The sequence below is a fragment of the Myxine glutinosa genome, chromosome 6 (assembly GCF_964187855.1).
Source record: "Myxine glutinosa chromosome 6, kmMyxGlut1.1, whole genome shotgun sequence".
NCBI classification, from domain to species: Eukaryota; Metazoa; Chordata; class Myxini; order Myxiniformes; family Myxinidae; genus Myxine; species Myxine glutinosa.
This window is the reverse complement of record NC_136266.1, coordinates 77,321,010-77,348,946: the sequence shown is the minus strand read 5'-3', so window position 1 is coordinate 77,348,946 and position 27,937 is coordinate 77,321,010. Positions and strand designations below refer to the sequence as shown.

Below are 27,937 nucleotides of genomic sequence, written 5' to 3'. Positions count from 1 at the left end.
GACCTCGCCCTGAAGCATCAGAATAAACAGCTGCAGGAGCTTCCTTTCATCGCAACCAATGGTGCATAGTAACAGCTGCAGTCACGCGACACCATTTAATGCCATCGCAATTACGGTCGAGCTTGGCTCAGTGTCCTCGACTTGCAGGTCTGGCTTCCACATAGTACATGGCCTATGTACCGTACGTTAAAGATCCGACGGTGTTCTTCGCGAAGAGTTGGCGAGCTATCTCCGGCACCCTGAACAAATGATAAATTCCTGCTGGGAAGGCAATGGCAAACCACCCAGGAATAACTCTTGCCAAGACAATGCTTCGGCAGCACCCTGTATTACAAAGTGCGTTACATCAGTTTCAGCCGGTAAAGGAGTTCCGGTACTTTTGGCCCACGAAAGGATGACAATTTGTTTTTATTTTGGAAGTTAATAAAAAAATATCGTCCTCTGTATCTTGGTGTATCTAAATGAATGGTAAGTTCGGATGGTCATTTCCAGTTGTGCTTGCATTCCAAGAAGCTCATTCTTAATGTCAGTCGAATAATAATGTGATATTGAGCTGAGGGAGTCATTTAAATACATTTAGCAATGACGTATGGTCGGACCACGCGTCACTTCCGGTGAGCTGCTTCCGTTTTCCTCCCTGTGGAGAGGTTACCAAGGCGGTATTGGGGCGTTACATGTCTAATCTTTGGTCGTCGTTGCCTTTTCACGAGAACGGCTACCGTGTATTGTTAGGAATGCCATTCGACGGACTTTGTGTTTGAAGAGGGGAGTTGAGAAAGAGAGGAGAGACGAGAGACACGGAGTGCTGAGGTTGGAGTGCGAAGTTCGGCCCGGCAACTCGGGCAAGGCCTGGCCATGGCTGACCCTTCAGAGTGTAACATTAAGGTGATGTGCAGATTTCGACCATTCAACGACTCCGAGGTAGTCAGAGGGGACAAGTGTATTCCCAAGTTTCAGGGAGAAGACACTGTGCTCGTGGGGGTAAGTCAGCACCAGCAGCCCGCACCCCTTACTCTTTACACCCCTCCCAAGAAAATGACGCATTTGTACCCTAGGGCCAGAGGTATCTTTAGACTAGTATGGATGCACACCTTGTTGCAATCAAGTACACGGCGTACTATCGAGTGGAGATGAAACTGACTGTAATGTCTCACCACAGTCCACAGTACACCTGTAATGTCTCACCACAGTACACCTGTAATGTCTCACCACAGTACACCTGTAATGTCTCACCACAGTACACCTGTAACGTGTGTCACCACAGTGCACCTGTATTGTTTGTGGCTGCAGTGCACCTGCAATATGTCTCACCACAGTACACCTGTAACGTGTGTCACCACAGTGCACCTGTAATGTTTGTGGCTGCAGTGCACCTGCAATATGTCTCACCACAGTGCACCTGCAATGTCTCACCACAGTACACCTGTAATGTCTCACCACAGTACACCTGTAATGTCTCACCACAGTGCACCTGTAATGTCTCACCACAGTACACCTGTAATGTCTCACCACAGTACACCTGTAATGTCTCACCACAGTACACCTGTAATGTCTCACCACAGTACACCTGTAATGTTTGTGGCTGCAGTGCACCTGCAATGTGTCTCACCACAGTACACCTGTAATGTCTCACCACAGTGCACCTGTAATGTGTCTAACCACAGTGCACCTGTATTGTTTGTGGCTGCAGTGCACCTGCAATGTGTCTCACCACAGTACACCTGTAACGTGTGTCACCACAGTGCACCTGTAATGTTTGTGGCTGCAGTGCACCTGCAATGTGTCTCACCACAGTACACCTGTAATGTCTCACCACAGTGCACCTGTAATGTGTCTCACCACAGTGCACCTGTATTGTTTGTGGCTGCAGTGCACCTGCAATGCATGTCACCACATTCACTTGTCATGTTCAACTTGAAAGCTTATCATCAGATCCCCTCATTGATCTCCTCATTGATCCCCTCATTGATCCCCTCATTCATCCCCTCATTGATTCTCCTCATTGATTCCCCTCATTGATCCCCTCATTGATCCCCTCATTGATCCCCTCATTGATCCCCTCATTGATCCCCTCATTGATTCCCTCATTGATTCCCCTCATTGATTTCTTCATTCATTCCCTCATTGATTCCCTCATTGATTCCCTCATTGATTCCGTCATTGATTCCGTCATTGATTCCCTGCTTGATTCGCTCTGCGATCCCCTGATTGATCCCCTGATTGATCCCCTGGTTGATCCCCTGATTGATCCCCTGATTGATCCCCTGGTTGATCCCCTGATTGATCCCCTCATTGATATCCTCATTGATCCCCTCATTGATCCCCTCATTGATCCCCTCATTGATCCCCTCATTGATCCCCTCATTGATTCCCTCATTGATTCCCCTCATTGATCCCCTCATTGATCCCCTCATTGATTCCCTCATTGATCCCCTCATTGATCCCCTCATTGATCCCCTGATTGATCTTCTCATTGATCCCCTGATTGATCCCCTGATTGATCCCCTGATTGATCCCCTGATTGATCTCCTCATTGATCCCCTCATTGATCCCCTGATTGATCCCCTGATTGATCTCCTCATTGATCCCCTCATTGATCCTCTCATTGATCCCCTCATTGGTCCCCTCATTGATCCCCTCATTGATCCCCTCATTGATCCCCTCATTGATCCCCTCATTGATCCCCTCATTGATCCCCTCATTGATCCCCTCATTGATTCCCTCATTGATTCCCCTCATTGATTCCTCATTGATTCCCTCATTGATTCCCTCATTGATTCCCTGCTTGATTCGCTCTTCGATCCCCTAATTGATCCCCTGATTGATCCCCTGAGTGATCCCATGAGTGATCCCCTGAGTGATCCCCTGATTGATCCCCTGATTGATCCCTTGTTTGATCCCCTGATTGATCCCCTGATTGATCCCCCGATTCATTCCCTGATTCATTCCCCGATTCATTTCCTGATCCCAAAGCTGAAGATGTGAATTGTCCTCTGAGTGATTGCTTTGTTATGCTTTTGTCACGGGTTTGAATCCCAAGTCTTGTTGCTTTGTACATGTCCCAATGCCCCTGTTTTCGTACAGGACATTGATAGAATGTCCAATTTGATATTTAAAAGTTCAAGCACCATCACGAGCTTTAGACACGTTCACGAACCCATTTAAATGCCAGTTGATCGGCAGTGAGCGACGTTGTTGTGTTTTGTCCTCCAGTGAATCGTGCATTGTGAACTTTATCCCGTGAAATTTTGGCCAACTATTTGTTGTAATCTCTTCTGCAAACCTGAATCTGCGCCTGGGTAAAAGTGAATGCGCCGAGTACTAGTTAGTGCGTGTTCACCCCGGGTTGACTCCCAAATTGGTTGCTGAGTTTGGGTTTCATCTCTGGTCGGCTCCACTTGAGATTTGCCATTTTCACTTTTGCCGCACACCATTGATGAGACGACCGCTCTCGGACTCTTCAGCTTGATGTTGATGAGCGATATTTTCGATTTGTTTATATCGGTTTTAGATGATTTTAAATTTTGTGCCAGGCTGCTTTCAGCTTGAACCTTTTTTCTCTCTCTCTCTCTGCTCTCTCTTCTCTCTCTTCTTCTCTCTTCTTCTCTCTTCCTCTCTCTTCCTCTCTCCTCCTCTCTCTTCCTCTCTCCTCCTCTCTCTTCCTCTCTCTTCCTCTCTCTTCCTCTCTCTTCCTCTCTCTTCCTCTCTCTTCCTCTCTCTTCCTCTCTCTTCCTCTCTCTTCCTCTCTCTTCCTCTCTCTTCCTCTCTCTTCCTCTCTCTTCCTCTCTCTCTCTCATCCTTGCCAGTCTTCTGTGCAAACAGTCCGCTCACAGAGATCAAACCCCATGGGTGAACCTTGGAATCACGTGCATAAACACTTGTGTTGTGGCGAAAAAAACCCGGACTCCTCCCTTTGTGAGAGAAGTGTGAGCTATTCGTGTTCTAACAGCAGCGCGAAGGGCGTGTTCCGAGTTAAAATCATTTTTTGTGGTTCGTTCAAACTTCTGTGAGTGTCTCAAAGGAAACAACCAATTTTGACAGTCAAAAAGCAAAGTTTCATGCATTGCTGTGCATTGTGTCCAGTTAAGGGTGTGCAAGCGTAAGAGGTGTGTGTGTGTGTGTGCTCATGATAAACTTTCAATGATTGATTAGATGTGGTATTTTTTCCAAAATAATCATAATGGTGCCATCCTCTTCATATTTTTAGCGATATCATTTAGTTAGTATTTACTCGGACATTCGGCTCTTGTCACTTGGTCGTCTTCTCATGCATGGATTGTTATTTGAGTTGTACTGTCAGAGTTCTGATCCAATTAACCCTTCCACAGGCCAAGCCCTACGCTTTTGACCGGGTGTTTGGACAGAACACAACACAGGAACAAGTGTACAACGCGTGTGCAAGGCAAATTGTGAAAGGTGAGGTGGACATTTGCACGGCTCTCCATTAACTCGTTGCCTACTGTTTGCTGGGTGACCTTCTGGTATCCACCGAATGGCCTTTTGTGTGGAGATCCAGAGTGGCAAACGTGCTCACAAACCGGTCAGGCGGTCGAGCATATGATTGGGCATTTGCACTAAAGGAATGTGGCGCATGGCTCAACGTTCCTCAGATCCAATGCTTTGTCTAACTTGATGTTCCTCAGATCCCCCTTTATTCTTGCTTTTGTAGATGTTTTGGAGGGATACAATGGCACTATTTTTGCGTATGGTCAAACGGCTTCAGGCAAGACCCACACGATGGAGGTAACCTGAAGATTGGGTAATGTGTGTTTGTGTGTTTCTTGTCACTCTGCACCTCCTTTCAATAACGTCCTAGAGCCCAGCTTGTATTTCGTGTGTGTTTTACAGGGAAACCTGCACGATATAGAAATCATGGGGATAATTCCACGAATCGTGCAGGATATCTTCACATATATATATTCTATGAATGAGAATCTGGAATTCCACATAAAGGTCTGTGAGTACCGCTGGGCTGGAATTAGGGTGTGGGAGTTGACATATTTACACACGTGCCACAGGGTTTCCCAATATCAAAGGGAGCTTGCAGTTGAAGCAGGCACAGACAGTTGTCCCTCTTTTATCATCTGTCACTTTCATGGTAGACAGGCTACAGGAACATTCCCAAGAAAACCAAACAATTCTGTTTCCGGTGTCTTTGGACCGATGAACCCTTTTGTGTTCAATGAAATGACCTTTCCAAAGAGATTTTCTTTATGCTTTGTGTGCATCCCTTTTTACTCGGGAAGGATCTCTCTTATAATATTTGTTGAAACTATTCGAACGCGCACATGCCATCTTGAAACGTCGACGCACAGGTGTTTACTCAAAATAGCTCGAAAGTGGCTTATCCACTCGGAATTCCACTTTGCATTTTGCTCGGAGTGAACGCCAGTTGTAAGTTTCTTGACACTCCTCGTTTATGGCTCGGTCACGCTCTAATTATTTTCTGATTCTTGTGCACCATCACTGGTATATTTGGACCAAGAACGTTGTACTCAAACAGGAAGCATTCCTTAGCCCACCCCTTTCCATCAGCAAGCTCCTCGTTGACCAAAGAACAGTCCATCTGTTACTGTCAGCTCTGTGCATGCGTCTCCTCTTTTAAATCGCAAAGCTGGTTGGGTGGCGTGCACCACACTTGTGCTGAGCCTGTCATACAGGCTTTCGCTAGTTTAATTGCTCCTGGCTGTCTGTTTGTCCAAGCTAATTTGCCATCCCTGCAGACGGCTGTGGCATCATCACTCAAAATGCTTCGCACTTGCTCCCAAGTCACGTTGAATTGCCGGCACTATTCTTGGCGTTTTTGTTTTGACATTTCCTTTTTAACGAGTGCAAGGTCGTCTCTACAGTCTACACGTGGTGTATCTGCTTCTCCACACTCACTCAACTCCTCCTCCATCCTTTGCTTTCAGCAGTTGTTTGTTGCTGATCCCAGAGCATTGCATACTCTCAACCTCATCTTGAATTTTTTTTCTTTTACCTCCTTCAATTAAATCGTTATTCTTTATTCTGTACAGTCTTTTTGGGGTGGGGATTTTGAAGCCAGTCAAACTGCTCAATTGCTTGCAATGAGTGTGTAATTAAAAGATGCAAAGCCCGTATGAACGGCATAAAGAAACAAGTGTTAAAACACCGGTCTTTCATGTTTTGTAAGGATTGTACAAGAATGAAGCAAACGCCTATCTGCAGTAAAACAAACGCCACCAGCAACTGGTTCATGTGATATTGCTGATTCTAACCATAAGTTACTTGCTGCAATGATGTTTCTTTCTTGCTTTTATTTGTAGATTTCCTATTTTGAAATCTACTTGGACAAAATTCGGGATCTGTTGGACGGTGTGTATTCCAAAGCCTCCACTCACTGTTTGCTGCACTTTATGTGGCACCCGCTGTTTATGATGATTGGTGTTTTTGCAATTAAAGTTGTTTGCTTGGCATTGTTTTTATGATTTGATTTTGTTGATGCTTGTTAATGTTCTTAATTGGGGAGATTGTTTAAAATGCCAGGGTGTGTTTGCTTTGTGTTGTTTTTGTTTTAGCTTGCTCCCTTGCTGATTTCTTCACGTGCATGCTTGGCGTAGCATTTTATTAGTATCCTCAAATCATTTTATTGGTACTATTTTTATTTTACCCGAACCCACGATATCCCGATTTTCATAAAATTGCACTGAATTAGTACACTTCGTTACATGCACAAGGTTTACACGACAATATTTACATGGTGCTCACTTAATTTGAATACTATAAAAGTTTAATCTTTCAGAGAAATCTAAAGAATATTGATGTGTATCCCTCACTACAATGTATATCCCACACCACTACATTATTTTTTAGCTCACCTGGAACGAAGTTCAGGGGGGGAACTTATGCGATGGCGCGTTGTCCGTCTGTCTGTAAACACTTGCAACTTCTCTGAAACCGCTGAAGGGATTGTGACCAAATTTGGCACAAATTATATTTGTTATGTTGTGACTAAAGTTCGTTCACTGCATTAAAAAATTCGGGGTCTAAGGGGGTTTACCGGGGGTCAAAGTGGATCCGGGTTTGACACCCCAAAATAGGAATTTGCTTTTCCCTCTGAAACTACACACACTATTTCGATGAAACTTGACCACAACCTTCATCACCCGTGATGTACCAAGGTTTGTTCACGGCACGAAAAAAAATTGAAGTCTAAGTTGGTCTACGGGGAGGTCAAAGTGGATCCAGGTTTGACCCCCCAAAATAGGTATTTGCTTTCTTCTCAGAAACTACACACTCTATTTCGATGAAACTGCACCACAACCTTCATCACCTGTGATGTACCAATGTTTGTTCAAGGCATTAGAAAAACTAGCAACGATACCCGCCTTACAGGCGGGGCTTCAATTGGGAGGCCCAAATGAAAAGGCTAAATATCAGAAATTGAAGGCTTCTTTTCATTTAAACGATTTATATAAACATCCTTTAAATCTCGATCGGTGCAGCCGTTTGTGCGGCACCCGGGAATAAAACGTCATGCGGGAGCAAGTATCAGCAGGATGTGGCAGTGTGGGAGTCAACGTTTCTGATCCTCCTTCATGCCGAAGTAGCCCACCACTTCTCCAAGCATTCCGCTCTTCAGATCCGCCATGAGAGATTTAAGCTTGATACTGAAGACGCATGCAGTTAGTACTCCCGATGTCGTATGTACTCTCGATACGTGTTTCCTTCATTGTAAAAACTACCAAATCAATAGTTAAAAGGATTTTGAGCCGATAGGTGTTACAGCCTTGGCAAGATCGATGGAGACAGCGATCTGTTAGCGTATAAATAAAATAAAAAAACACCTTTAGAGGCCATTTTTCCCCGCAAGCGGGGGTTGGCCTTTTTCGGGAACCGTGGTAGTTGTTGTTTTTCGGTCCCCTTTTTGAAGCAATGTTTTACGGCCGGATGCCCTTCCTGACGCCAACCCTTTTTGCCGCCTTTAACGACAACCAGGGAATTACCAGTGAACTGGTACTCAATTAGCCGACCTCGGAAGGATGACAGGCTGAGTCAACCCCCCTGGCGTTAATTCAGCGATCGACCGGGTTTCGAACCCAGGATCCTAGGATTTTTTAACGTATATTTTAACTTTTATCCTAGGATATTTTAGCGTATACACCGCCCAAATAGCTATGTGGAATTCTCTCATGTAGAGATTAAACGTCGTTTCAACTTTGGCCGAGGTCATTATTTACTTTTAATGATGTTTAAATACGAATGATGTTTAATGATGTTTATATTGGTTTTGGGTCGTCCTTTCCGCATATCTCGTGGGATTGTGAGTTGGAGAGACGGCCATGATGGCGGTGACGGGGATGGAATTCTCTCAAGCAGGGATTCAACCCGTGTCCTTATAAAAGGTCTTTGTCCGAGGTCACCGAGTCCGATTGGTGCAGCTGTGCAGCGATCGGTGCAGCCGTTTGTGTGGAACCCAGGAAAACAACGTCACAATGAAAACATCGTCACAATGAACGTTATGCGAACATGAATGTTATGTGGGAGTCCAAACCTGAGAATGCTGAAGATTAAAGCTGAAATTGGGAAAACTAAATAGCCTATTTTACTCCTGGAGATACCAGGATTACCCACCCAAAATAGCGTTGCGATCGGTTCAGCAGTTTTTACGGTACCTTCGAACGGACAGACAGATAGACAGATGGACGGACATTTGGTGAATTATAGTAAGATTGGGGTCTGAAGAGACGGGGATGGGGGAGGAGGAGGGTTGACCCCCAAAATAAGTATTGTTTTGTTTTTTTGTTTAAAGTCTTTGATTATGTTAGTATGAATCTACATGCTGCCTTGTCTTCTAGCAACCATTGAAATTGGTTTAAAATAACCATTAGTCAGTGCAGTATACTGTTTATTCTACCAGGTGAGCTTGTGGAGTATTGCCCCTATGTTTATTTCCTCCATTTAGATTGGCCAGTTTAGTCACGCGGTCTCCACCCGATAGAACAGAATTATTGTCCAGTTCACTCACTTCCTCATTACGCAATTACGCAAATTTTTAAGTGATTCTTCACCATTGAGAGGAAGGGCCAAAAATGATAAATAGCACAATATCTCAAACTGTTATGGACACATTCGGACGATACTTGGTGGACCGGTTGGGTGTGTGACAAGAACAAGCTGATAAGATTTTGGATCAGCTCCGGATGCAGATCCAGGCTATCAGTATGACATAAAAAGTAAACTGTTCATCCTGGTGGAGGTATGCACGGTACCAAGTGCTGTTCTAGTTTTTCTAAGGCTAAGTGATTCTTTTCTCTTAATAAAGCGAAAAACTATATATAGCAGGATAATCCAAAAAGTTGTGGATGGATTTGGACGAAATTTGGTGGACAGGGTGGGTGTGTGATAAGGACAAATTGATTCAAATTTGGTGAATATCCGGATACGTGAATTCAAATTTAAAAAATTTTTTTTTTGATTCTTTCACCGTTGAGAGATTGCGCCAAAAATATATATACCATGATCTTTCAAAAGGTTGTGTACGGATTATGACAAAACTAGGTTTGTTGTACACCGTTCCTTTCCTATGCCATCTACAGGCGCTGCATAACGTCATTGCCGGTCACCGAAGGGGGCTCGGCAATGACGCACGCTGAAAGGGAGTACTCAGTTTTCACTCTGGTTGTTTTCTTTCTTGTTTGTTTGTTTGTTTGTTTGTTTGTCCGGGCGATATCTCAGCCATCCTTCGAGCAAGGAAGCTGAAATTTCGGCACAATAGTGAGCAAGTACTTTGTCAAAAACTGTATTTTTGGTTTTTTGATTAATCAATTAATTGATGAGTTATTTAATTATTAGCGATTAATTAAGAACTTATACATTTCCTTTCTCTTCTGACCATTATCTCAGGCACCTTTTGAGTTAGGAAGCTGATATTTGGACACATGCCAATGACCAAGTGATTTGGCTGTAAAGGCTATTTTTGATTTATCGATTAATCAATTAATCAATTAATTATTTAATTATTCGATTAATGACGATTTGTTTTTTTTTTAACGTACAGATTCCGATGAAATGGTGGTGGTTTATGTGTTCTAATAGCCAATTGATTAATTTTTATTCATTTATGATTATTATTTATTTATTTTCATTATTAAACATTTATTTATTTTCTTTCTCATCTGGGCAGCCTGGTGTTGGCTTAGTGTTTAGGGTGCCGGCTTGGGATCCTAGAGATCCTGGGTTCCAATCCCGGTCGATCGCTGAATTAATGCCAGGGGGGTTGACTCAGCCCGTCATCCTTCCGAGGTCGGCAAATTGAGTACCAGTTCACTGGTAATTCCCTGTGTGTCGCAAGAGGCGACAAACAGGGTTGGTGGCAGGAAGGACATCCGGCCATAAAGCATTGCTTCAAAAAGGGGACCACGGTACCCTAAAAGGCCAACCCCTGCTCTGTGGAGAAAATGGCCTCTAAAGGTGGTTCTTTCTCATCTGGGCAATATCTCAGACACCTTTTGAGCAAGGAAGCTGATATTTGGATATGACGGTGACCAAGTGATTTGGCTGTGAGGGCTATTTTTGGTTTATTGATTCATCAATTAATCGATTAATTATTTAATTATTCGATTAATGACTTGACAAATTCATTTTTTTTAAGTTACAGATTCGGTTGAAATGGTGGTGGTTTCTGTATTATATTAGCCAATTGATTAATTATTTAAAATTTTTATGATTATTATTTGTTTATTTTCATTATTAGTCATTTATTTATTTTCTTTCTCATCTGGGCAATATCTCAGGCACCATTTGAGCAAGGAAGCTGATATTTGGACACGACGGTGACCAAGTGATGCGGCTATAAAGGATATTTTTGATTTATTGATGAATCAATTAATCGATTAATTATTTATTGATTAATAAATAAATTCTTTAATTTTTCCGATGAATGACTTCTTTAATTAAACTAGCAACAGTACCTGCCCTACGGGCGGGGCTTCAATTGGGAGGCCCAAATGAAAAGGTAAAATATCAGAAATTGAAGGCTTTTTAAAATTTTAAACGATTCATATAAAAATCCGGTAACTCATATCACACGCAAATCATCAAAATCTAAACAGTATCTTACTATAATTCACCAAATGTCCCACAGTGATCGATACACTATGATCGTGATGATCGTGATCGTGAATCGTGATCGATAATCGTGTTCACAATCGCTATGTCGTATGTACTCCCGATACGTGTTTCCTTCAGTTGAAATCGGTTGGAATTCTCTTAAGCAGGGATTCAACCCGTGTCCTTATAAAACGTCTTTGTCTGAGGTCACTGAGTTCGATCGGTGCAGCCGTTTGTGCGGCACCCGGGAAAACAACATCGTCACAATGAAAACATCGTCACAATGAACGTTATGCGAACGCGAATGTTATGCGGGAGTCCAAACCTGAGAATGCTGGAGACCAAAGCTGAAATATTCACCAAATGTCCCACAGTGATCGATACACTATGATCGTGATGATCGTAAATCGTGATCGATAATCGTGTTCACAATCGCTATGTCGTATGTACTCCCAATACATGTTTCCTTCAGTTGAAATGGGTTAGAATTATCTCAAGCAGGGATTCAACCCGTGTCCTTATAAAAGGTCTTTGTCTGAGGTCACCGAGTCCGATCGGTGCAGCCGTGCAGCGATCGGTGCAGCCATTTATGCGGCACCCGGGAAAACAACATCGTCACAAATAGAACAATGAACGTTATGCGAACGCGAATGTTATGCGTGAGTCCAAACCTGAGAATGCTGGAGACTAAAGCTGAAATTGGGAAAACTAAATAGCCTATTTTACTCCTGGAGATCCCAGGATTATTCACCCAAAATATCATTGAGATCGGTTTCGCAGTTTCTAAAAGTAAAAGCAGATCTAAAAGTTACATCTTCGGAAGAAGCACTGGTGTTTTAGTTATGCTATTAGCCAGTTGATTGAGAAAATATTTTATGATAATCTTTTATTGATTTTAATTATGCAATTAATCAATTATTGTACACCTCTCCCTCCCAATACATTCTCTATGAGCCGCACTGGAGGATATTTAATTATTTGGCATGAGGGTGGTGTACTTTGAATGTATCTGTACTTGTTTGCTTTCTTGTTTGTTTGTTTGTCCGGGCAATATCTCAGCCATCTAGGAAGCTGAAATTTGGGCACAATAGTGAGAAAGTACTTTGTCAAAAACGGTATTTTTTGTTGTGTGATGAATCAATTAATTGATTAGTTACTTAATTATTATCGATTAATTAAGTACTTATATATTTCCTTTCTCTTCTGGGCATTATCTCAGGCACCTTTTGAGTTTGGAAGCTGATATTTGGACATGCCAATGACCAAGTGATTTAGCTGTAAAGGGTATTTTTGATTTATTGATTAATAAATTAATTATTTAATTTTTTTATTAATGACATTTCATTAAATTTCTAAAAATTACATCTTCGGATGAAGCACTAGTGGTTTCATTATGCTATTAGCCAATTGATTAAGGAAATATTTTATGACAATCTTTTATTGATTTTAATTATGCAATTTATCAATCAATTATTGTGCACCTCTCCCTCCAAATACAGTCTCGATGAGCTGCACGGCGGTATTGCCGGGCGCCAGAGGTGCCCCGGCAATGCCGCGCTGGAGGATATTTAATTATTTGGCATGGGGGCGGTGTACTTTGAATGTATCTGTACTTGTTATTTCATTATTTTATGATTATTATTTATTTATTTTTAAATATGATCTTAAAATGATCTTAAAACGATCATTCATTCATTCATATTCATATTATTTATTTATTTTCACTGTTAATCAATTATTATTTATTTTCTTTCTCATCTGGGCAATATCTCAGGTACCTTTTGAGCTAGGAAGCTGATATTTGAACACGACAGTGACCAAGTGATGTGGCTCTAAAGGATATTTTTGATTTATTGATTAATAAATTAATCGATCAATTATGTATTGATGAATCAATAAATAATAAAAAATTCGATTAATGGCTTATCTAATGAATTTTTCAAGAAGTTACAGCTTTGGATGAAGCACTGGTGGTTTGGGTATGCTATTAGCCAATTGATTAAGAAAATATTTTATGATGGTTATTTATTGATTTTAATTATGCAATTAATCAATCAATTATTGTGCACCTCTCCCACCCAATACAGTCTCTATGAGCTGCATGGCGGTATTGCCGGGTGCCTGAGGGACCCCGGCAATGCCGCGCTGGAGGATATTTAATTATTTGGCATGGGGGTGGTGTACTTTGAATGTATGTGTACTTGTTTTCTTTCTTGTTTGTTTGTCCGGGCAATATCTCAGCCATCCTTTGAGCTAGGAAGCTGAAATTTCGGCACAATAGTGAGCAATTGCTTTGGTAAAAAGGGTATTTTTTGTTTTTTAATTAATTAATTAGTTATTTAATTATTATCGATTAATGAAGTACCTATATATTTCCTTACTCCTCTGGGCATTCTCTGTCACCTTTTGGGCTAGGAAGCTGATATTTGGTGATGACAATGACCAAGTGATTTGGCTGTAAAGGCCCTTTTTGATTTATTGATTAATCAATTAATTGATTCGTTATTTAATTATTATCAATAAATGTAGTACTTGTTTATTTCCTTTCTCATCTGGGCAATATCTCAGGCACATTTTGAGCTAGGAAGCTGATATTTGGACATGACAATGACCAAGTGATTTGGCTGTAAAGGCTAATTTTGATTTATTGATTCATCAATTAATCGATTAATTATTTAATTATTCGATTAATGACAATTAATTAATTATTTTGTAAGTTACCGATTTGGAATAAACGGTGGTGGTTCAGGTATTTTATTAGCCTTATGATTATTATTTATTTATTTTCTTTCTCATCTGGGCAATATCTCAGGCACCTTTTGAGCTAGGAAGCTAATATTTGGACACAATAGTGACCAAGTGATTTGGCTATAAAGGTTATTTTTGATTTATTTATTAGTCAATTAATCGATTAATTAATTATTTATTGATTAATAAATTAATTATTTAATTTTTCCGATTAATGACTTATTTAATTAATTTTCTAAAAGTTACAGTTTCGGATGAAGCACTGGTGGTTTAGGTATGCTATTAGTCGATTGATTAATTGTTTTATTATTTTATGATTATTATTTATTTATTTCCTTTCTAATCTGGGCAATATCTCAGGCACATTTTGAGCTAGGATGCTGATATTCGGACATGCAATGACAAGTATTTTTCCATGCTCTTCAACAAGATGTGATATTTGTATTAAAATAATAAATTAAACTAATCTGACATCTCATTCTGACAGTTATGAGTCATCTAGAGGGCCATTACAGTAGTTAGAGGCTGAAGTGTTTGCCACTTTTTTTTTTGTATACATAATCGAGGCTCGTGAAAGAGCTAACATTTATCACACAAACAAATCAAACAGACACAGAACCAAAGTATATAAAAAGGGGAGTGGTAGACAAGATGGGGAGAGAAGGGGAAGCACATAAACACAACATTTGTGAGAGACATCGGGAATGTGTGGGAGGGAGAGGGCTTGGGGGGAGGCGGCATGGGAAGGGGGGGGGGGGTGGGATGGGAGAAGTATAAACACAAGGACACCAAGGACTTCCAGGAAATAAGTTGGTATTTCAAAAAAGAGGATTTGGGGTGAAATTAGCGGGGGTAGAAAAGATCAAGGTTTTGGATGGGGAAAGATAAGAGATGGTGGTGAACAGCTGTTTTAAAGATCTGGAGGGAGGAGTGAGATTGAAGGGAGTGGGGGAGTTTGTTCCAGAGGTGGGAGAAAAGAGGAATGAAAGAGTGAAGGTGAGCAGAGAGTCTTGATTTTGGCAGTTTAACCATAAGAGGGTTGCAGGCAGATCTTGTGCGACCTTTAGGAATATTTGGGGGACAGAGCCCAGAGAGAGCTGGAGGAGCAAGGCCCGAGAGGAGTCGGTAGAAGACAGAAAGACCCTTGATCTTGGTGGATCACTACACGTTTAACCGATGCTGTGATTTTAAATTTTCTTTGGGTACCAATCCAAAAGCCGACTGTTTACATAATATATCATGGGCTCTGAAGATTTGTTTCTGCAATTAATTTGCATTCCTCAAGTTTAAAATATTGATTGTTTGTATCATTTGCAGTGTCAAAGACAAATCTCTCTGTGCATGAGGATAAAAACAGAGTTCCTTATGTGAAGGTAAGCTAGGCAGTCTCGTCTGTGTGGTTTTGATTTATTGCAATTGTACATGAATCATCCAATTTTGTCATTCAATGTCCCGCAACTCTGAATTCAATTTTGCCATTAATATTCCCAACACCTCCCCCCGCAACGCACACATTAATGTACGGAATGCCATGTTAATTATGGAGCAGGTTTTGCATTCACAGATGCACCATGACTTTCTCATCATTTTCCACTTTTCAGTTGATTACCAGGACACGAGTATTCTGATTTTAAGGGACCTTTGTGGAGGTGTTGACTGATTTTCCTGTGGACACCACCTCCAGCCTATTTATCAGTAGTTTGCACTGGTGACAACTCCTGCAGGTCTTCGCTTATATCTCAGCAATGTGTTACAGGGATGCACCGAACGTTTTGTGTCAAGTCCAGAGGAGGTGATGGATGTTATTGACGAGGGGAAACTAAACCGCCATGTTGCTGTCACAAGTAAGTTATTCTAAAGATGGTGGCAAGTTTAATTTTTTTTAAATTTATTTAATGTTTATTATTTTCCAGAAAGAAGGCCCTGTCTTTGGGCTGACATAATGGGAGGGGGGGGGGCGTGAGGTGTGTACAGAGTTGGGGGGTGGGGGGGAGTATGTGAGGTGGGTACAGATTGGGGCAGGGGGGTGTGTGAGGCCATGTGGAAAAAATATCATTTTTCATGTCAAATTCAGCTTATATATTCAAAAACTGATATATTAAGCTAGATATTTATACGAACACCAACCTTCTCCGCCTTACAATACCCCCACGACCTTCAAACATTGTGCCAGTACCGTGTGTGCTTCTGCCTGTGAATAACACAACACCACAACTCATGGATTTGTTGCCACACAGGCCGAGAGGCCACAAAGTAGGTAGCTCCTTAATTTGAGGTTATTGTTACTTTTTTATTCCGTTTTTTGCATGTTATACCTGACAAATATATTTGCTGTTATATTATTTAGTATCTGATATACTAGAAGTGTTGTGTAGTCGAAGATTGGTTTTCCCTTCTTCAATCATCTCTGTAGTAGTGTCGTATCAACAGTGGGCAGTGGCTATGGTGGCGTCGTGTCCGACTGAAGTGGCGCAGTGCCATGGTGGCATAATTAAAGCATCGTGTTTTTTACATATATACATTTGGAAATTTTCAATAAAATAACATTCAAGTTTTTATGTGTATATTTCAATCTTCCCCATATGCACCAGCAGATCCATGTATAAAATAATTGAGTTCGTTGATCATGAACAATAATATATATACGAGTTCAAAGAGTAAAATTGATTTCAATAAAAATGGGCGAGGGTTTGGTTTAAAACCAAAGGGGGGTGGGGGGGGGGGCTAATGCCAAAAAGGTTTCGCTTGCTTTTGTTTTCGCCGCAATGCCGCGCTGGAGGATATTTAACCGTTTTCACATGGTTCTTCTCATGCAGCTCATAGAGCTCATAGAGAAAAATGTTTCACACTCTCCTCTAAGCCGACTCGCCTGGGTTTTAACCTCGACTAGGTTTCACGGGCAGAGTTATTCATCAATGTGTGTGCTGTCCCTATGATGGACGTTAAACTGTGCATCCCCATCTGCTGACATTAGTTGGTGGATGTTAAAAATCCCATGGTGTCCTTTGTGAAGAATAAGCAAGCTATTGCTGGCACCATGAACAAATTACAAATTCCTGCACTGACCTACAGGGGGCATTGTATCAGCGGCACAGCCACGCTCCCGAGGCAATGATGCAAGCCAGTAGCTTGTGCTGCATACAAATGAAGAAGCTTTGTCTTTTTTTTTTTAGCACTTACACTCTAAGTTAAAGCAGAGTGCATGTCCGTAGTGACAGATTGAGCTCTACTGATTGCTTTCTGCGCAAAAGACTTGGCCTTGAGAGGTGCGCTACGTGTCCGCAGACATGAATGAGCACAGCTCCCGCAGCCACTCCATCTTCCTCATCAACGTGAAGCAGGAGAATGTGGAGACGGAGCAGAAACTGAGTGGAAAATTGTATCTTGTGGATTTGGCCGGCAGTGAGAAGGTGATGCTTGTTCTTTCCCTGCTCGTGTGATAATTGATGTTTCTCTTTGTTTTAAAATCATAAATGATCTTTAACATTCTCAAGTTTTTTTTTTGTTATCATGGGTTGAACCACTGCTCTTCTCATTGCGTGTGCCTGGTAAGGGTCAGCGGTTCAAAACCCAATTTACACTATGCTTATCGATGCGCTTATTACAAAACTTGTAATTTTGATGTCCCTGTGCTCTTCCATTGTCACTTTGAATGTTTTTGTTTTTTTTGTTTTTTTCCCCCTCTTAATTAGATGTGTAGTTATGGGTTCAAAATTACACATCTAATTGAGGGGAAAACCCTATGTATTAAAAACTTAATTAAGCTAACTGCATGTGCCTGAAGCCTTCTGGTCAAAGCCCATTAGCTGGACAGCTGGCCTGACCCAGTAGCAAGGCATGCCAGTAGCAAAGCTGCATGGCTGCAAAGAACGGATGCATGAATTAAATGCTCTGCTTTATGGTTGAAATTCCACTTGTATGAGCTTCGCGCAAATTTGCAAGTACAGTACGGCGGCATTGACGAGCACGGAAATAAATCTGCCAAATGGCTTCTACAAGTGGGGTGTTCCATTAGCAAGCAGCTTTCTTTTGCATGCCAAGTGGCTTGCTTGATTCAAAGATCTCAAGCAAGCACTCCAACGGAACAGAGGGCTCGGCACCACTTAACAACATAGTGGTCTCCATGTAAGCAATATTATAGTACTCAAGCAAATGCTGTCTGGGTCATTGTCAATTTTACTCGATAATCTTCTGACAACTTCCCCAAACTAATTTATTGTATTGACAGCATGAAGAATAGGGAAAGAAAGATAAAGAAATGGGGAGTCAGAAGGAGGAGCCGCATACCAAGGTTGTCTATGGACTATGCATTTTGGGGAAGGGTTTTGCATGTTTGCAGATCTTGAACAATTAGGTTGAAAACAAAAGTAAAAAAATTAAAGTATGAAATGTACGTTTCAATAATATTATGAGTGTAACAGTGGCATGCCTTGAACATTTAATTGGCTGTAGTATCATTTTGAATCCGACTACGGTGGTCATTTTTGCTAACATATTGAAGCACAGCTCTTCATTGTTTGCTTCACTTGCCAAGCGACTTGCAAAGCAGTTTATATGAAACAACTGGCTTGAAAATGGATATCAAGCTGCTTGTTAACGGAGCACACTCCTAGGCAATGGTGACCTCACGAATGTCGATGATGTTGTAGATTTGCCGCCTGAAATGTTCATGGCCTTGGATCGTTCTGCCCTCATTCATTGGACATTCCCCAACCTCGCTAACAATTGGAGCAATCCACATTGGATGGCCGAGTGAGAAATTCTGACACCACACAATGCAAAGACCAACGAGATCAACAACCAAGTTGCCGCATAGTTTCCAGGTGAAAAGTGGCATTGTTCGAGTGCTGATACTGCTACGAATGCTGAAAATGTTGTATCGATTGCAGTCGAGTACCTCAATTCACTCGTTGTGAATTAGGCCTACCTCCTCAATCTTAGGACTACATCCTCACATACTACTTGAAGCTGGCTGCTTGAATGCCCGGAATGCTCATTGTGCTGTTGCATAATCTGGTGCCAAATTATGGTCTTTGTAGTGGCACTGGACTTTTGGTTCAACGAGTAATCAACGGCTGCCTATTCCAAGCAACAATTTCAGGCATAAATAAGATTGTGCTGATCCTGTGCATTGCAATGAAGCCCGCTGATGATACATCTCCATTCCAGTGGCCGCGTCGACAGCTTCCGGTTCGCTTATCCTTCAGTATGACCATCAACAAGCCTCAGGGCCAAACACTACAGTGCGTTGGAATGTATTTGCATGAGCCTGTAGTTACACGTGGTCAGTTCTATGTTGCCACCTCCCACGTCTGTCATCCACACGACATTCGTTTTGCAGGTGCAGATGAATGTGTGAACCAAGCAAAAAACGTGGGTTGCAAAGAAAAGTTGTAAATTACTTCGCATTCTGTTCAAATTGACACAGGTCCCCTTCATGCCCATGCCAATAATATCTAGACACAAAAAGGCTACCAAAAGCTGCAACCAATGGTGCAGTCAAATTTGACCGTTGGCTTAGCGGTTAGGGTGCCGGCTTGGGATCCTAGGATCCTGGGTTCGAATCCCGGTCGATCGCTGAATTAACGCCAGGGGGGTTGACTCAGCCTGTCATCCTTCCGAGGTCGGCAAATTGAGTACCAGCTTGCTGGGATGAATGATCACGGTGTGTACCCCGATTTAGAATAGGTACACTGTATCCCTGCGCATCGAAGAGCGTGACCAAAGGTTGGCGCCAGGAAGGGCATCCGGCCATAAAAACAAAACAAAAACAAAAAACAAAAACAAAACATTGCCTCAAACAGGGAACCATGATTGTCATGGGGCCCGCAAGGCTAACCCCCGCTCTAGCGGGGGGAAATGGCCTTAAAACGATCATTCTATTCATTCTATTTTCATAACCTTCAAAGAAATGCTAAAATGAGCAGTTTGTAATACATCACTGATGGCATACGCATAAATAAATGACTTAACTTGGCAAGCAACGCTGAGTTATTGAGGCTGAATAGTGTGAAAATAAAGAAGGGTCGCCCTTCATCATCAACAAATGATTACTGCAGGCAACAAGTGCAGGAGCACACAAAATGGTGCTAATTCCGCCAATGCAATACAGCCCACTGAGGAGTCCTTCCCATTTGTTTGGCAACTGTCAGTTCCAAATACAGCTCACATTTGGCATGACTATGAATAATGCTGGAGATCAAACTTTGCAAAGAGTTGGAGTGTACCTGCGCGATCCAGCTTTCACGCATGGCTAACTACATTTTGTTGCTACCCGCACAACCCAATGAAATGTCACCAGCACAACGCAGGCGTATATTACGTGTGCAACAACAAAGATGTCGGTGGCAATATTCAACAAAACGAACAACCTTGTATATAAAGAAGTACTTAAAATCTTCTGTTGTAGTAAAATATTTAAACTTTTAAAACTCAACTGGACTATGTCCAGCTGAGTTTTTGTCGACACCCAGTGTCCATCGTCCGTCGTCCGTCTGTCATCTGTCTGTCTCTCTGTCTGTCGTCTGTAAACAATTCGACGTCTATGCTCTAAAAGTCACAAATATTGATTAAATTTGATGAAACCTGTTGTGCAGCATCTTTAAGACATAAACTAGTTTGGGATTGCATTTGGGCGTTGCACGCCCAAAAATGGGCGCGGCAGGGCAGCCATATTGAAAAATCAATTTTTGTCATATATTTTTAGCACATATAAACTATATAGTTTGTGGTTCTATTATGCATATTCTAACCATATTGATATAGACCAGTTGAGTTCAGGTTCCCTGGAACCTCTCTAGTTTGGCAAGTCATGCTGCAACAGGCAGGCTAGTAATTTAATATCCCTACACCTTTTGAAAATGTGTATTGTAATCGGTTCCATCTGTCTGTCTGTCTGTCTGTTCGTCCATCCTACTATCTCCTAAATGGTTGGGCAGAAATTTAACAAACTTGGTAGTCATGATCACCACATGGCAAAAAGGTGTGAGAGCAGTATCAATTTGGTCCCATTCTCTGGGGTGAGGTCAAAGTGTCAAATACTAAAAAATGCAATTACGAGTACATTTGAAAATGCTTTTTAATGAAACTTTCTACATGCAATTAACACTGGAGGACGCATTAAATATGGAATGATTTTTTTTTAGATTTGACCCTAGAGGGTGGGACTTGGGGTCACCGGTGTCAAAACGGGGAAAAGATTGTTTGAACTCATAATTTCATGTTGGATCATTCCTGGTGTAATGTTTTGCCATCTTTCAACTTGCTTTAGGTTTGAAGCATGGGGATTTGTGATGGCGTGCAATCAACTTCGCTCTAGTTATTATATTTATTGTTATTGTTATTATTATTATTATTGTAAAATACAGTGCATTCAGAATGTATTCAGACCCCTTCATTTTTTTCATATTTTGTTATGTTGCAGCCTTTTGCTGAAATCGTTGAAATTGATTTTTTTTCTCATCAATCTACACTCGATACCCCATAATGACAAAGAGAAAACAGGATTTTAGAAAGTTTTGCAAATTTATTTAAAATAAAAAACTGAAATATCACATTGACATAAGTATTCATACCCTTTGCTATGACACTTGAAATTTAGCTCATGTGCCTCCCATTTCTGTTGATAAATAATCTTTGAGATGTTTCTACACCTTGATTGGAGTCCACCTGTGGTAAATTCAATTGATTGGACATGATTTGGAAAGGCACACACCTGTCTATATAAGGTCTTACAGCTGACAATGCATATCAGAGCAAAAACCAAGCCACGAGGTCGAAGGAACTGCCTGCAGAGCTCAGAGACAGGATTGTGTCTTGGCACAGATCTGGGAAAGCCTACAAAAAATCTCTGCTGCATTAAAGGTTCCCAAGAGCACAGAGGCCTCCATAATTCTTAAATGGAAGACGTTTGGAACAACCAGGACTCTTCCTAGAGCTGGCCACCCGGCCAAACTGAGCAATCGGGGTGGAAGGGCCTTGGTAAGAGAGGTGACCAACAACCCGATGGTCACTCTGGCTGAGCTCCAGAGATCCTGTGTGGAGATGGGAGAAACTTCCAGAAGGACAACCATCACTGCAACACTCCACCGATCTGGGCTTTATGGCAGAGTGGCCAGACGGAAGCCTCTCCTCAGCGAAAGACACATGAAAGCCCGCCTGGAGTTTGCAAAAAAGCACCTAAAGGGCTCTCAGACTGAGTAACAAGATTCTGTGGTCTGATGAAATCAAGATTAAACTGTTTGGCTTCCATCTTGCCAAGGTCTGCCTCTAGCATAGAAGGCCTTGATTCCTGGATTTCTGACTTTCTCCACTTTAATGTGTTGTCATCAATGGGACCCTCTTCTCTCCTCTCATAGGTTCAAGTACATAGGAAGAGTCTTACTTGTCGAGTCTGACTGACGCTTTCCTATTTATTTATTTTTGTGCCCTGCCTGTGCATTTCTCTGTCCATCATCATATAATATAGCTATGGTGTTGCACCTTTTTGGTTTGCATGTAATGCTTTGCCTCCAATAAATGGTCCAAGTTTTTAACGTGATAGGCTACGGCATTTGCAAACTTGCTCATCTTCTCTTGCTTATGCATTATTCATTGTTCTCTGAATTTCTTCGTTTTTTTTAAAGCCCATTGACCTTGCCTATATGTCGTACTGTTATAATATTTGATTTCCCTGTGTGGTTATTTACCTCAGGTAAGCAAGACTGGTGCCGAGGGAGCTGTTTTGGATGAGGCTAAGAACATAAATAAATCCCTGTCGGCACTGGGCAATGTGATCTCTGCACTTGCTGAAGGCACGGTAAGATTTTTAGCTGACATGCCTCGGCTTGTACTATGACATCTTTCTCTGCCCCTAGCATCATTGCTCTTGTTGTGCAATGTATTGATTTTCTAGATTCAATGACTGCAAGTGTTTTTGAGTCTGTGTCTGTGTTTAGCTAAATAACGTCACAAGGAAAAATCGAAATGGATGATTCTAGATTCAGGAAATATACAAACCGGACGTTTTGAACAGTGTTGTACTTTGTAAAATTGGGAGTAACACGTCCCTTGCTCACCACTCCCTTCCCCCTGCTTCATCCCTTATCGGAGAGTTTAGATGTGTCAAATGTAAAAAAAAAAAAAAGGTTTCTTTTTTCTCTGTGTGTGTGTGTGTGTGTGTGTGTGTGCATGCGTGCATTCGTGCGTGCATGCGTGCGTAGAAGTCGCATGTGCCCTACAGAGATAGCAAAATGACGCGGATCCTACAGGACTCGCTTGGAGGCAACTGTCGCACCACAATTATTATCTGCTGTTCCCCATCATCCTACAATGAGTCAGAGTCCAAGTCTACACTGCTCTTTGGCCAGCGGTGGGTGTTCTATCCTGTGCTGACTGGAATCTCTGTTCACAGAACTCCAGTGCAGTCGTCCTAAGTATGATGTTCTTGCTTGGTAGGGGCGTTTTGATTCCTCGATGTCTCCAATGTTTAGGGCAAAGACCATTAAGAACACGGTTACTGTAAATCTGGAACTCACGGCTGAGGAGTGGCGCAAGAAATATGAGCGGGAAAAGGAGCGGAACAAGGGCCTTCGTGCACTCATCCAACGTCTGGAGGCAGAACTGGCCCGCTGGCGAAATGGTTGGTGTCATAACTCTTGTTCTCTGAGCTACTAACGTACCTGCTTGTGGTATTTGTTGTATTAATTATCATTAGTAAGTTAGCTCGAGTGGTGAGTAGTGTGAGAATGCTGGTTCTGTGACGACCCCAATTTAACATTGAAGTGAATGGGGAAAAGGAGAAAAACTATTTGACCTCCCTCCCAAAATATCATCCCTATTTCTTCCATTTCTGAAGTAAGCAAATGTTGGTGTTAATTAAACAAATATTAAATTCCAAATCGACCAACTACTCAACAGACACCCCCCCCCCCTCCCCCATCCACTAATTTGTTGCTGCACAAAAACCCACCCACTCCCAATTTCACAAATTCACCAACTCCCTCCATTTCACCGTCAGACACATATTCATCAGTATCAATGGTGTTGCAAATGTAATCACTATACTTGTCATAATCATCAACCAAACTTTCATAACTATCATATGAATGTAGGCTCATAGTATTGTCGTGCGAATCCCTCGGTTAATACCGTAGGATCGCGGATGACCAAACAGGCTTTAACTGGAGGTGACGATCAATGACGGATTCGACTATAAAAGCACGGAATGAAGAGGAAGAAGCAGCAAGATCTTACCTGACGCCCCGACAGCAGCCCTCGATCCTGTCGGGAATGAACTCAAAACGAACACGGGGGTAAAATGTACAAAAATAAACGATTTATTATGGAACCCGATACAAAGAAACGCAACAGTAAAAACTAATTCTAAATTAGGATCCCGCACACCTCACTTCGACAACAGCACAGGGGGATGAATTAAATAAAGAAATCGTCATGCTTTGCGCGTTTGTGGGTGCGAGCTTATCTGTGTCTTTAGTCTGCAGTGTCCATCAGGAATCGTCCAGGCTCCGGTGTTCCCGCGAAGCAGGCCTCTGTCCGCCTCGTTCACGCCCTGCTAGGCCCCGAGCGACCCGCTCAGCGGCACGCCTCGCTCGCCCCTCGTCGGTCGCACTTGAGGTCCCATCTGCTCGTAGCACCACGCCTCGCTCCAAGCACCAAGCACCGCTCCAAACATCAAGCACCGCTCCAAGCACCAAGCACCGCTCCAAGCACCGCTCCAAGCACCAAGACAAGAACACCACGAAGAACGCAGGGAAGACGCCAACGACCACCAGGGAAGAAGAAAGAACAGAACAGGGAAGAACGCAGGGAAGAAGAACGAACAGAACAGGGAAGAACGCAGGGAACAGGCACGAACCCAGAATGCCCGCCAACCAGTCGTTTTGTCCCCCGTGGTCTGACGTCAATTCTCCCGCGTTCCCAATCCTTCCCTCCCTTCTTTTTGGTCTTTCCCGCCTTCTGACGTCACCGGCCCTTCCCCTCAAATCAATGACCTGCTTCTAAGTCGTGGTTTGGCGCCTTCCGCCCTGATTGGCCGAGTGTTCGCTCCTTCCGCACTGATTGGCCGAGGTGTCAACGGTCGGTGGCCAATCAGTGCGCCGCTCCCTTCCCCCAACCAATCACACGTTCCCTGGGCGTGGCTATTGCTTGCCTTGCACGATGCTCGTTACTATGCCAGCTGGTGATGTGGCTGGCTGCGGCCCCATGCGGCCGTGCCCCGATCCAGCTTCCTGCCTGTTCTTCCTGTAAGTCTTTTTGTGGCGGAGGGGAATTAATTAATGTGTGCACTAAGGGATCTATCAACGTGTCTATAGGATGAATTTGCCATAAGGGACACTGGGTTGCTCACAGAGGAAATTTTACCCATAATCCCTGTACTAATTAGCACGACCCGCCCCCTCATGGGGTTGGGGGGGGGGGGGGACACAGATAAAACGTATTCCGACTTTGGGGCTACACACAGAACTTATTACAGGTAGATTCCCTATCACGACAGTCAAGTACCTACCTATGCAGATCTACCTGGCTCTAGATATTCCTCTACCCCCTGACATAACAGTATCCTCCTAAGATACATGTCTAATAGGATAGGTGTTGTTATCTTATCCTTTACTTGATGTTTATCCTCATTTTTATCTATTTCTATTGTAAAAAAAACCTGGTGTTGGCTTAGCGGTTTGGGTGCCGGCTTGGGATCCTAGAATCCTGGGTTCGAATCCCAGTTGATCACTGAATTAACGCCAGGGGGGTTGACTCAGCCTGTCATCCTTCCGAGGTCGGCAAATTGAGTACCAGTTCATTGGTAATTCCCTGTGTGTCACAAGAGGCGACTAACAGGGTTGGCGGCAGGAAGGGCATCCGGCCACAAAACATTACTTCAAAAAGAGAACCAGGGTGCCCACAAAAGGCCAACCCCTGCTCTGTGGGGAAAAATTGCCGCTAAAGGTGGTTCTTCTATTGTAAAAAAACCGGTGTCGGCATACAACACAACACACAACATTCATTTTAAGGCCATTTTCCCTGCTAGAGCGGGGGTTAGCCTTGCGGTCCCCATGACAATCTTCTCCATTTTGCCCTATTTTCTGCATCTCTCCTTGTTAACCCCCTTGCCCGCATTTCTTCTTCCACCATCTTTAGCCAAGTCTTTCTCGGTCTTCCCCGTCTACTTCCTTCTACATTCATTTCCATCACTCTTCTCAACCAGTCACTTTCATCCTTCCTCAACACATGACCAAACCATCTCAACCTGTTCCTCTTCACAGCATCAATCACAGGCTCTTTTCTCATCATCTTTCGCAATTCATCATTTGTCTTCCTCTCTCTCAACAATACTCCGCACATCCGCCGAACCATTCGCATTTCCACCCTTTCCAGCCTTCGTTGCTGCTCTACGTTCATTACCCATGTCTCGCTCCCATAAATCATAACACTTCTCACACATGCAGCATACACCTTTCCCTTCAGCTTCAACGACACTCCCCTCCTCATCAGCACGCACTCAGTTCCCGAAACTTCTTCCATGCACATCTCACTCTAGCAGCCGTTGCCGAGTCTGATCCACCTTCTCCATTAAGCATGTCTCCGAGGTAGCAAAATGTTTTCACACCTTCCAGCTTCACGCCGTCTCCAAGATCCAACTCAACATTTCCTACATCTGCAGCTCCCTCTGTGCACACCTTACATTTGAATGTAGCTGCCACACTGGTTAATGACCCTCTCAGACCACTACATTTTTCATGAACCCACTCAGCACACATTGTATATTGAATGGAGTTCACTCCGACACCCTTCCTGCACACAGCACATGGCCACTTCCCACCTCACCACATGCTTTACCACTTGCCTTCGTGTTTCCGATATTCACCTTCAGACCTTTTGTCTCCATACATTCCTTCCACTTGTTCATCTTTTCCTTCAGTCCATCCATCCTTTCCGCAATCAACACCAGATCGTCTTGCCCGTCGGTTTACTGTGAATTATTTTTTGCAATATAATGTAGACATCAAAATAACCGAACAATTCCCTGGGCCAAATAACCCAAACAAATTATTTCTATACCTATCTTATCACTTACAACTATCTTAGCACTTTTATATATATATATATATATATATATATATATATATATATATATATATATATATATATATATATATATATATATATATATATATATATATATATGTATGTATGTATGTATATGTATGTATGTATGTATATGTATGTATGTATGTATATGTATGTATGTATGTATATGTATGTATGTATATGTATGTATGTATGTATATGTATGTATGTATATGTATGTATGTATGTATGTATATATATGTATGTATATATATATATATATATATATGTATGTATATATATGTATGTATATATATATATATGTATGTATGTATGTATATGTATGTATATATATGTATATATATATATATATATATATATATATATATATATATATATATATATTTTTTTTTTTTTTTTTTTTTTTTTTTTATATATATATGTCATTTATATAAATATATAAATATATTATATGAATATAAATGGGATATGAATATATGCTTGTGTGTTTATGTATGTATATCTCTATATTTGTATATGCACGTGCACCCTAACGGAAGTGACCGTAACGCAAACGGTCACTTCCGTTGAACTTGGGGCTGGTGAGTGAACTTTGGCGTGGCTCTTCCTTCTGTATGCATTTTCTACACACATCACACATCTCACACACATATCACCATACACACTTGACTGATATACATGCCTGCTGTTTTTGTAGACTCAGAAGAAGACCTTTGTTGGTCGAAAGCTTGTCGACAATTAAAGATCGACGTCCTGAAGCTACGTCCGCGTCTTATTTAATCTAACGATTATATATATATATATATATATATATATATATATATATATATATATATATATATATATATATATATATATATATATATACGTATATATATATATATAAGCAAAGATTTGCGGTTGGGAGTAAATTCAGATGACTCCATGGTAAAATCTCCTGCTTTTAATTGAACAAACAATGACTCAACGTTTCGATTAACAACATGTGACAAAAGCCACACGCCTCCGTTAATCTTCCTCAAGAGTGATA

The 27,937-nt window shown here is 41.9% G+C and overlaps 1 protein-coding gene across 1 annotated transcript in view; it reads left to right on the top strand.

Annotated features, from left to right (window-relative positions):
- The first annotated feature begins 607 nt into the window (after positions 1 to 607).
- LOC137413303 (kinesin heavy chain) overlaps positions 608 to 27,937 on the top strand; it is an 88,313-nt gene continuing 60,983 nt past the window's right edge. The window contains exons 1-11 of the mRNA XM_068098695.2: positions 608 to 981; positions 4,329 to 4,416; positions 4,670 to 4,743; positions 4,849 to 4,953; positions 6,288 to 6,336; positions 15,139 to 15,194; positions 15,578 to 15,665; positions 17,107 to 17,231; positions 22,514 to 22,618; positions 23,022 to 23,170; positions 23,292 to 23,440. Of these exons, the coding sequence (XP_067954796.1) occupies positions 856 to 981; positions 4,329 to 4,416; positions 4,670 to 4,743; positions 4,849 to 4,953; positions 6,288 to 6,336; positions 15,139 to 15,194; positions 15,578 to 15,665; positions 17,107 to 17,231; positions 22,514 to 22,618; positions 23,022 to 23,170; positions 23,292 to 23,440 (1,114 nt within the window). The 5' untranslated portion in view covers positions 608 to 855. The remainder of the gene's footprint in view (positions 982 to 4,328; positions 4,417 to 4,669; positions 4,744 to 4,848; positions 4,954 to 6,287; positions 6,337 to 15,138; positions 15,195 to 15,577; positions 15,666 to 17,106; positions 17,232 to 22,513; positions 22,619 to 23,021; positions 23,171 to 23,291; positions 23,441 to 27,937) is intronic.